Source organism: Etheostoma cragini, chromosome 4 (assembly GCF_013103735.1).
Source record: "Etheostoma cragini isolate CJK2018 chromosome 4, CSU_Ecrag_1.0, whole genome shotgun sequence".
NCBI lineage: Eukaryota > Metazoa > Chordata > Actinopteri > Perciformes > Percidae > Etheostoma > Etheostoma cragini.
Window position 1 is genome coordinate 27,165,332 of NC_048410.1, and position 10,622 is coordinate 27,175,953.

At 39.8% G+C, this 10,622-nt stretch overlaps 1 protein-coding gene across 4 annotated transcripts; it reads right to left on the reverse strand.

Moving 5' to 3' along the window:
* Positions 1-3,137: 3,137 nt before the first annotated feature.
* c4h6orf89 (chromosome 4 C6orf89 homolog) lies at positions 3,138-10,622 on the reverse strand. Of its 4 annotated transcripts, XM_034868285.1 has the most exons (8): positions 10,253-10,620; positions 8,255-8,521; positions 7,847-8,012; positions 7,436-7,584; positions 6,523-6,674; positions 5,551-5,686; positions 4,077-4,200; positions 3,143-3,815 (listed from the first exon to the last, which is right to left on the reverse strand). In XM_034868285.1, exons 2-8 carry the CDS (start codon positions 8,429-8,431, stop codon positions 3,733-3,735), a joined length of 987 nt encoding a protein of 328 aa, XP_034724176.1. In that variant the 5' UTR covers positions 8,432-8,521; positions 10,253-10,620; the 3' UTR covers positions 3,143-3,732. The 4 variants fall into 4 exon arrangements, with proteins under 4 accessions (XP_034724174.1, XP_034724173.1, XP_034724175.1 ...); XM_034868283.1 differs by lacking the exon at positions 10,253-10,620 and adding an exon at positions 9,965-10,038 and having other exon boundaries at positions 3,138-4,200; XM_034868282.1 differs by having other exon boundaries at positions 3,139-4,200; positions 10,253-10,622.

Consider the following 10,622-nt stretch of genomic DNA (forward strand, 5'->3'; position numbering starts at 1 on the left):
ACAATTAAAATCCAAACTATCTGACTAGGGAGATAATATAAGGGGGAATATATATATATATATATATATACACACATATATATATATATATATATATATATATATATATATATATATATACACACATATATATATATATATATATACACACACACACACACACACACACACACACACACATAAAAAAACTAATATGATGCTTTGCACTTTGCTCAAACTGCATCGGTCCTTCTTGGGGACTTTCTCCACTTTATGTACTTGATGCTATTACATTTTATAACATCCACTGAGGTTTCTTTTCAGTTATAAATTATACCTGCTCTTCCTTCACATGTCTATGAAGCCTACTGGGATTATGGTAGAAAAAAAAACATTTATTTTAAAATAAAACATAAAAATTTCCAATTTTATTATTTCTTTATTCTGCATTCAAACAATTAAAGCTGCAGTGGGCAGAATGCAAAAGAAAGCCAGAATTTGACATAGAGTGAGACCTCTTCTGGCAGCTCTCCCTCTCTGTTGCACGGGCAATGCATGTGCAGAACAGCCAATAGGAATACTCATGCTCTCTAAAAGGACCTGTGATTGGCCAAAGTCTCCCACTCTGAAGAACAGAGACAAGAGGAAATCCAGAAAAACTGAAAACTTGAATTCCTGCTGAAAGCTTGAGATCTTTGCCTAATTATGCCAAAAACCAAGAGCCTACCACTGCTTTAATAACTAAATTTTAAGCTTTTAACTATTCTATTTATTAATGGTACTTTTTATTATATTCCGTTCATTAATGTTTGCCTATTTCCTCTCAGTTTATCTTTCTGTTTTAACATTCAGTGTCTAACAAATGATACTAAATGCATTTATATTTTTTACTAATAAAAATGTACAAAGTTTTTTTTCTATATGTTTCGAATCCTACATTATTTACATTCATGTTAACTAGCTAGCAGTCTTCTTCCCTGCCTTTGGGGCAGTTGCGCGCTACTCTCGGCCTGGCATCCATGCTTAGTGTCAGGAAATGGATGCCGATTTGTTCAGGTCCTATATCCTGACCAATCAGCTATCCTGACCCTTAACTATTTGCGGTCCATGACTAATTCATCCAATCGGGCTGCTTCGTACGTCGGGTCTTGCCTAGAACTGCAGTGGGTTCCATAATTTCTCCTACCAAACAAAATCTCTACAGAGTACCTTCACATTTAAGACCTGATGGCACATTCCGGACTCCACAGTACCTGCTGTCTGTTGATTGAGAACATATCTGCAAATAAACTTGAATATTTCATCAAATACAAACCACCTTAACTTCTAACCCTGAGTTGCTACTGTACATTGTATTGTGGGTTCGTTATCCTTTTTAAGACTAAAAAAGATGTATTTGTTGGTTGTAGCTATGGATACCCTGTGTCTACTTCAGACTGACTGCAGCCAAGTAAAACCTAAACTTCATATTTAACCTCTTGTTTAATTGATTTTGATGTAAAACTAATGTTTTTATTATGGTCAATAGATCAACTGACTATAGAAAGCTTTTAGCCTCTTTTAGCTCCTAGTTTTGGTTAGTAGGAGACTAGCTGGTGAAAAAAGTGGAGGAGTCAAATAGTTAATATGGAGTTGGAGACCAAACGGAGCTAAAAGGGACTGAATATTTGACTAGTGGCCAAACCTCAATTAATGGTGCTGTTAACTATTATTTTAATTGTGTCACATTTACTCGCAGCCCACAGGTCGAGGTCCTCTTCCATCAGTTTCGTCATCGGCTGTTCTCTGATCAGCTGCTTCAAACAGGTCGGACCTAAAAAACACCTCCATTTAACACACACTATTTACCAGCCACGGCTGGGACTCCAGAGGTGGTTTTGAACACTTACCATTATGTTAATGTCAGATTTTGTCAACGCAATAGCGTCGTAACCATGCACGTTTGCAGTGACTTGGGCTGCAGCCATGATTTTAGAATACTGAGGTCAAATATTACTGATAGATTAATGAAAACTCTAGACTTAATTGGAATAATGATGGCCAAGTTTTGTTTTGTGGTAAAAAAGCCAAGTTTTTCTCTATGGTACCAACCAAGCACTTGGGGGTTAATTTGTAAAACAACCCGTTCTGAGTTAAACGAAACAAACGCGCCTCATTTTCAACTACTGAACTTCAATGTGCTTCACCAAAAACAAAAGAAATTCCACACAAATGGAAGCAAGATTTAATCAAGTGTCACTGTTCTCATAAAACTATGACATTTCTAATCAAAGCATACATTTTTAAAGATTGTTCAAGTGCCCCCAAATTGTGAGGTTTGGGAAATTTGGGATTTATGGGACGCTAAAGCAAAATGAGGGAGACTGACTACTAAACCCAACAAAGTCAGATTTCACTTAACTTTGTCAAACTAATTTATTATTTAGACTTTTCACCCACCCATTGAACTCATTATTAACCCAATATATATATTAAGGAGGCTTTGGGTGTTCCTCACAAGTGATCAAAATCTTGTAATATTACAACAGATTACTGTTAAAATATGAATGGCTTTAACATACAGTATATACATACAATCATAACAATAAATACCACAAATTAGAAAAGCAGCTTTGTCTGTAAAATCAATCAAAACTAAAATATCTTTTAGGTCAAAGTAGTAACTGGTTTTTAAAGGGTGAGTTCACCCAAATCAGAAAAATGTACATTCTCTCTAGTATTCTCTCTTCTTTACTTTATTAGTGTCTCTGCAAACTCCAAAGGGTGTTCCCAAGGTTTAGTCCCTAAGGTTTAGTAAAATGACTCAGCTGTAATGTTAATTAACAAAAACTATATTCTCAGGTGATATCGGTACAATTTACAGCTGGCAGAGTGAGCAGTATTTAACATATGCAGGCCTTGATACTAATTAACAGAAAATAATCAATATTTATGTTAGAATGGTAATTAAGTTCCAATGAAAAATGCTGACAGTGAGTTCTATATACCACTAGAGTTACAGATAGTGTTTTTTTGTAACTTGGGTGAACTGGCTCTTTATCAGTAAGGAACAAACCAGATGAAGAGCAGAGTTGTGATGCTTCAGGTGTGTCTCAGAACTACAGGAGATAGTGAACGTCCAGCAAGTCTAAACATCGAAAATCATTCATGAGTTTATGTTGGTTGTTTGGGCCGGGGTTGTCTTTAAGATTGTTTTGACTTGAAGTCGACTTACATCAACCTGGTACAGCTGCGGACATTTCATCCACACATGAAGACATTATACTGCCTCTGGCCAAAAAAGATGGCTTACCTTTTTTTTGATCCCATCTACAAAGCTTGGCTAGTTAGTTTTTAACCGAGTGAACAGCACCAGAGACGTGGGTTGTGAGTCAGAGATTCACGACCTTCTGACAGAGACACACCCATTGATTTCATGGATTTCTATTACTTGCTAGACATCTGTTTGAAGCTATGGCACGAGCACAGCACATCCAGAACATTCAGAGGAGTTTAAAGACACCAGGACATAGTCAAAAAGTCATTTCTGAATCCTCTGACCTCGACCCTTGACACCGGCAGGAGGATCCCTTTATTCCCTTGTGCAGTGGTTTCCAGTTCTCTGAGGACGCTAGGAAGATTTTTGGACGGATAGGGGCGTCAGGAAAAAAAAGCCTGGAGGGTTTAAGGCATCGGTGGGCGGGGCCGTAGAAAGGCCGACGAGCTCGGAAAATTCGACAGTCACAGCCGTCATTTGCACATCCTGTCCTTGACTTAAAAGGCAGATCCGTCACAGATGATGTTCTGGCCTCGGCCAGGGAACAGCTCCATCTGCCAGTACCGGGGGTCAGCGTACACTACAAAAGGTCAGAGGGAACAACCGTCAACTGCGTGTTCAGCAGACCGGGCAGCTTCAGCAGCCTCATTCCACTGTTTGATTTTAGGGATCAGGAGAACAGATGCAGCATGCAGACCCTTCAAAGACTTTGAGGTACAGTTAAAGCAGTGGCTAAGATATAGTTTTTTATGGTGGGGGCACCACACCAAAGTTTGTCTGTTCTGCCTGAAGTTATCGTTTTGTCCAGCTAATGTGTTTGTGGATTTAAAACGGGTGTTACCCATGTCTCCAGGTGTCAGCCAAAGGTTGAAGGAGCTGCAGTGTTTCTGACAGCGCTGAACAGGTAGAACTCGAACTGTTGGCAGCCCCTCGCCCACCACCAGCCAGCCAAACACCCCGACACCCTGAAACACAAGTCAACGTTAGAACAGAGGCTGAGAGTTCATTTGTGGCGAGTGATGGAGAGCTACATTAGGGGTATGCAATATAATATTAGATTAAACAATTATTGGTCACATTTTAATTGTTAAAATGTGTCCATGCAGAAACATCATTATTATTGTGCCACAGTGCACAGTCTATCAGTTGCAGTTTTAATGGCTCAAATCTTTCTTCCGGTAATAGCGGTGCAGTGCTAGCCGCGTCGAGCTAACAATGCAAATAGTGCTCCCACTGGCTAGCTAATTGCAAATCTATAAAACCAGCCACTGTCATGGAGAAAAAAACAATTGTACGCAAATGACTTCATCCAAAGGGTATTTATTTATGTCCATGTAGTAATGCAATATCAAACTTCACTGCATCAAGAAAAAGGACCTGTATTTAACTTGCTATGGTACAGAGTAGAGCCTGACCGATATATCGGCCAATATTTTTCCAGTATTGTATATATCGGTATCGGCATTCATAATGGCTGATTTAAAAATAAATAAATAAATAAAAAGATGGATAAATGATTCTGATAAATAAATATTAATAAAATAAAAACAGACTGTCAACCATGCTAAGAGTGTTGGCGTTGCATAGTCTGTCCACCAGAGGACGCTCTACAACGTCCCTTTTGGCAACCCTGATTTTGTTTTGTTAATGTGTTTTTGTTCAAAGGACTAAGTTTTATATCTTAAGTTTGTATCTTTATACATTTCATTTATCAGACCTTTAATTTGTTATGATGTTCCTCTGTTCTGTTGTGACAATAAAACAAATTATAAGCATATTATTGTAGTGAGAACCCATAAATAACTACAAATAACTAATGTTAGGGAAATCTGTTTATGTTCTGTAACGCATTTCTTTTTTTTTTCATGTATACACATCGGCCGATTTGTTGGCATTTCAGATTTTGAAATAACCAAATATTCGTAACGGTATTGGCTTAAAATGTGCTCCTTTGCATATTGGTGATATAATTGCGTATCATTTGCATAAAGCTTAATGGCTTTGTTGGCTGACGGCCTGCTGCTCACAGCGCAAGATGAGAGGAAGAGAAAGACCTTGTGTTGTTGGCAGAAGAGCCATGGACTCTGATTACTCTGAGCAGCATGCGTGGAAATCATCTATAATATACTGAAGTTGCTAAATTTGCGTTAGTGGCTTTTTAGATAAGATTCGCTAAGAGTGTCTGAAAAGTCACTTAATCTAGCGAGATTTTGTTAAACAATATTTCTGGTTTATTACAACGTGGTTCTTTGTCCATCACTCCCGTCAGTATCAAGAACCCTGTTTTCCTGTTCTGTCTGGACATGTGAACTCACCTTACTCTGGGAGTTTGTGCTGTGGGTGACCAGGCAGCGCTGCAAGATGGTCCCAGCGCTGTCCAGCAGGGGGCAGAGCTCCGCTTTCGGGAAGAGCCACCTCAAAACCTTCTCCCTGGTCCCAGAGCTGAACCGCCTGCAACAATCAACACACACCAAAAATCAATAAATACCACTGGGCCAACACAAAGAAAGTTGAAGGTAACGGCATCCGGCTGAAAATAAGCGACATCTGGCGGCACCGGAACAATCCCAGACACGAAACGTCATCGATATAGAATACACTGTCTAATGTCATCAAACATTTACTCCATATAGTTTCTCTATCAGTAAGTATAGATAGGGACAGATATTCACAGGTCCAAAATGTTCAGTCCAGTTTTCACCTCCTGCACCAACCACTGGACGACGGCAAGGCGTGAACTGTTGCCTCCGCCAAAGTTCATTAATACCCGACAATGGACTCCTCGATGGGCATTAACCCGCTTATACCACGGTCACTTGCCAAATAACATATTTTTAAAACATAAGTTTAGATTTGAATTAGTTTTACAATCAAAATCAAAACTTTCCCCAAACACTTACTCTGTTTCCCGGGCTTTGCCTGAGGGCTTGACTAATACCTGGAACAATCTTTCTCATCCCATAAGATTCTAATGAAATGCAAACGTTCACTGCTCAAGGGTATAGAACAGACCTTAGGTATGACCTGCCTCCCTTAGCAATGGGAGATACTTATTGTCCGCTCAGCTGAGCTACAAGCCAGAAAGCTAACGCTATGCTAGCGTGGTTCAAAGTCAATAACATTGTTTACAGTTGGTAATCAGTAAAAATAATTTGACAGTATGTTGAACAAGACAAGCTAGCTATCCAGTCATGTTGTTGTCCCCAAAACAATATAACGACTTCTACAAACGATTTTATCCATGATGTGTAACGTTACTGTTGTTACTGTTGAACCTAAATGTGTACCACAGCATAGTGAAGTTGGCGGGTCCCTGGGGGAGGCCGAGGTTGTGGTTGTGCAGACCGTCGTCCTCCTCCAGCAGGATGGACATGGAGCCGGAGTGGGCCAGGTAGAGCTCCTCCAGCTGCTGCCGCTGGACACTGAGGGACTCCCCACCCTGCACAGACCAGTAGAAACAAACACAAACCAGTAGGATCTGAACCTTTCTGATATATGGTTTATTCATATAATTACATTCATATTATAATATTATAATTAATTTCTTCTGTTTTTATGATCACCCTTGGTTCACCACCCCCACCCGTCCTAACCATCCCCCTTATAGACTTTGTCCCAGACTGCCTGAGAACTAGGGCTTTGCAATTAATCAAATTTTGATTGCAATTTTCAATTTTGACTCCTATAACTATTACAAAAACAACGTTATTGAGAAAAACTATCATTTCGCGGATTACATTTTGCAAGAAAATTCTTATTGTGTCTTATGTTCTGAATGACATGTGGACTTTTGCTCGTTCTGAAGGCTAATCTCTCTCAGCCAACATTTGAATATATCTTTTGTTTAAATGGGAATTTCAAAAGTTTAAACAGGTAAAGCAATAAGGGAAATCTCACAGTTTGAGGTGTGTACACTCTTGATTTGTTTAACTGTTGCATTGTTTTTAACGTTGAAAAATTGCAACATCTTTCCAAAAGACAATGAGTAATCATGTTAAATAATCGTAACTTCAATACTTTTCCTACTGTGGACCCATTCATGCACACACACCCACGACAACTTCTTGCCCTGTTGATATTTACTACATTTACTACTACTACTACTACACATTAGTCTTCTGTTTGAAAAACAGAAAGATCCTTTACAAAGTTATCACCCGTCTGTGTCAGAAGGGGAGGCCCATCGGATTGACCTCTGACCTTTAGCAGGACGAGCTGTGGCCCCCGTCGCAGATTCACCGTCCCTCTGAGGCTCTCTGGGACTTCCATCACCGACGAGATCTCTGCACAGCCCGAACAGTTGACCAGATTCTGCCTGAGAGAGCCTGCACTCCACCATTCATGGAAACCTGCAGGGCACCCACGCATAAACATTTACTATAAACGTACTACAAGTCAAATTCATCCAAAGAATGGATATGGGAAAGCGTGAGTTGTGATTACTTGTAGGAGTAACAACTGACTCCTATACTTGGGTTACACAACTCTTGACGCAACCAATGTGTGTTGCACTTCTGTAATAAATAATTGTTTTATTCATCCTTAAGATTTCCAGTACTTCCTCACTGAAACATGTGTTTGTGTGCGCATGTGCTTCTCTATGCTTCACACCTTGCAGATTGTACTTCTTGGCGATGGGCAGGGACAGCAGGCGGACGTGGCTGAGTGGTGATGACCAGTTATAACAGCCCAGGTTGACCAGACCCAGCTGCGGGGGGCTCTGAGGGTATGTGAAGGCCAGGACCACCACCAGCAGGAAGCCCACTGCCACCACAAACTGCACAGACAACAGAGACATTACCAACGCTTCTGTTGCGAAAGGGCAAGTTATTTTTCAGAAATAAAAATGTATTTTCTAAAGACAAAACTTCTCTTACAAATCCAAATCCTCATATTTCAGGCTTTTTTGGGGGGATTTTAAGAACTTTCATGTGATAAAGGCCTTCAGTGATTCATTGATTCATTGTTCTGTCGATTAGGGGTATTAGCATTAATTATATTTGCGTTGGCGGGCCTGACCTTTATGGTGGCTCTCAGGATGGGGAACTGGGGAGGCTCTCTCCTGGGCTCGTTAGTCTCCAGGACCTGCTTGATGAACCTCTCGATCTCCCTCTCCGACATGCCGTAGCGGTAACCCGACTGCCGGAGGATGTCGATGCTCTCGGACAGTTTGTCGTAGATACACGGCTCGCTCATCGTCGTTCCGATGATGGCTGCGGCGACAGCGGCTTCTCGGTCAAACACGTCGATCTGCAGCCGCTTCGGGATCCAGGAGCATGGTTTCACCTACGAAGTCATCCACAAAAACAGCTAGCTGTTATAACTTACATGATTAAAATGTGTTATCATGTAAGTTAGTAATTCATTAATATGCAATCTAAATGTAATTATAGTTTGCTATGAGTGTCAGTATGTGCTGTTTTCTCTCGCATGGGAACAATGGGCCTCATGCAAGAGACACATGTACAAACAAAGAATTTGTGGCATTTTCAAGGAAGTACAAAAGGAATTTACAAGTGGTCCAGACCTGTTGAAGGAGTCTAGTACTTATACTTCTCTACAGGGCTGGGCAATGTGAAGAAAATCAATATTCAATATATATATCAATATTTTTGACCAAATACCTCGATACTGGAACAATATAACGAATGAAATGGCTACTATTAGGACTAGCATCATCACACATGACTACAACTGGGCCTAATGAATCATTGAGAGTCCCAGCTTTATAGTCAGTAATACCCAAGTTATGCTCTACTTCCGAGACTGTTTAGGGACCACAGAATGCAGCAATATTCAAATACACCATGTCAGAATAGGTACAAATAACACAGTTGTACTACATGAGAGAGTATAGCCGTACCTACTTAATGAAGCATAACAAGGATAATTAGATTTTTTTCTAGGTCCATTAATCACTTTACATAGGGACACATGGGAGTCTGTTATGATCTCTTTGCAGTTAGCTAGAGATCGGAGAGTTTGTCAGCAAGGCCGAGATCCCCTAAGACATTAGCACCTTACTGGAAAGCATGTGGCAGCCTTCAGACAGGTGTCAGGCAGAATCTGGACATTTTCAAACAAGCCACAATGCAGTGACAAGTCCGTGGCAGGTTATATAACTACAAGTATCAGATAAATGTACTGGAGTTAAGATATTTCCCCCTAAAATGCAGTGGATTAGATGTGTACTGTTCCATGAAATGAAAACACTCAAGTAAAAGTACAAATACTTTAAAACTGTACTAAAGTACAATAACTTACAAAGAAGATCAAGATTGCGCCGTGGGGGGCGGCCTCTTTTTCCTGCTCTCTAGTACTTTTTTTTTTCTTTTGACTGTCCCTATGATGAACACCCAAACCTTTCCATGGTGTCAGGGCCCATCCCTGCACAGTAACCCAGTAACACCAAGCACCCACCTCAAGTAAATTAGATATTTTATAGTGTTAAACACATCATTTAAACATGTAAATGGCTATCAAGCATACATTGTACTGTCATATCCACCTACCCCATAAGCAACCTCTTATATTAATAAGTACTTATTTATTCCAACACAATTTGCACTTTTGCATTACTGTTTAATATTTTCATATAACAGTTTGTTTACCTGGATTTATGTAGCTTACTTATGTGTACGCACACATAATGCATGTTTATATGTATATATGCATATTTTAAATACAAAACGGTACAACTGTACATAGTAATCCAATGGTTACGTTTACATTGTTCAGCTTTACAGTCCTTGTGTTTATGTCTATCTCTGTGTAAGTACTTTGAGAGCAAAGAGCCAGGGTCAAGTTCCATGTACTTGTTCACACTTACACAACCAGCTATATAAAGTCTAATGTCATTCCAAACTTGGAACAGTGTGAACGATTGTGATTCAAAAACATACCACCACAGTCCTACTGACTGCGGCTAACTGACATGTTAGCTTGTGCATGTTAGCCTTGATTAATACGTTTAGTTTACGTCATTTAAAGAAAACTACAGAAGACTGAAAGCCTCACCTTAAAGTGAAGTCCACCGCCGTATTGGGAGTCCCTTCTTTCTGACGTTACGAAGGAAAATAAATATTGTTTTTTAACAAACTAGCTTGCTAGTTAAGGGGCATCGGGCATTGCTACCACAAACAGCCAAGGAACAGTGTAAAGAAGGAAGAGTCATTACTGGTCACATGCGTCATTGCTGCCAAACCAGTAGTATTCTACATGTATTTGGTTGTAATAGAGAGTCTTATTATCAATAACTAACCAACCAACCTTCAAAATGTTGTTAATATATAATTATATTCAAGAGAGGTAACGTTAGCCATCTCTCTACATAATATTTCCTATTATTGTCAGGACGTGACGCTTCGGATCTGTTATCTCTGCGGCC

Coding starts and splice junctions, on each gene's coding strand:
- c4h6orf89 (XM_034868283.1), bottom strand. CDS start 8,431: ATGAGCGAGCCGTGTATCTACGACAAACTGTCCGAGAGCATCGACATC. Junction 8,013..8,254: donor TCCTGAGAGCCACCATAAAG/GTCAGGCCCGCC, acceptor TTGTCTGTGCAG/TTTGTGGTGGCAGTGGGCTT. Junction 6,675..7,435: donor CACAGCTCGTCCTGCTAAAG/GTCAGAGGTCAA, acceptor TGGTCTGTGCAG/GGTGGGGAGTCCCTCAGTGT.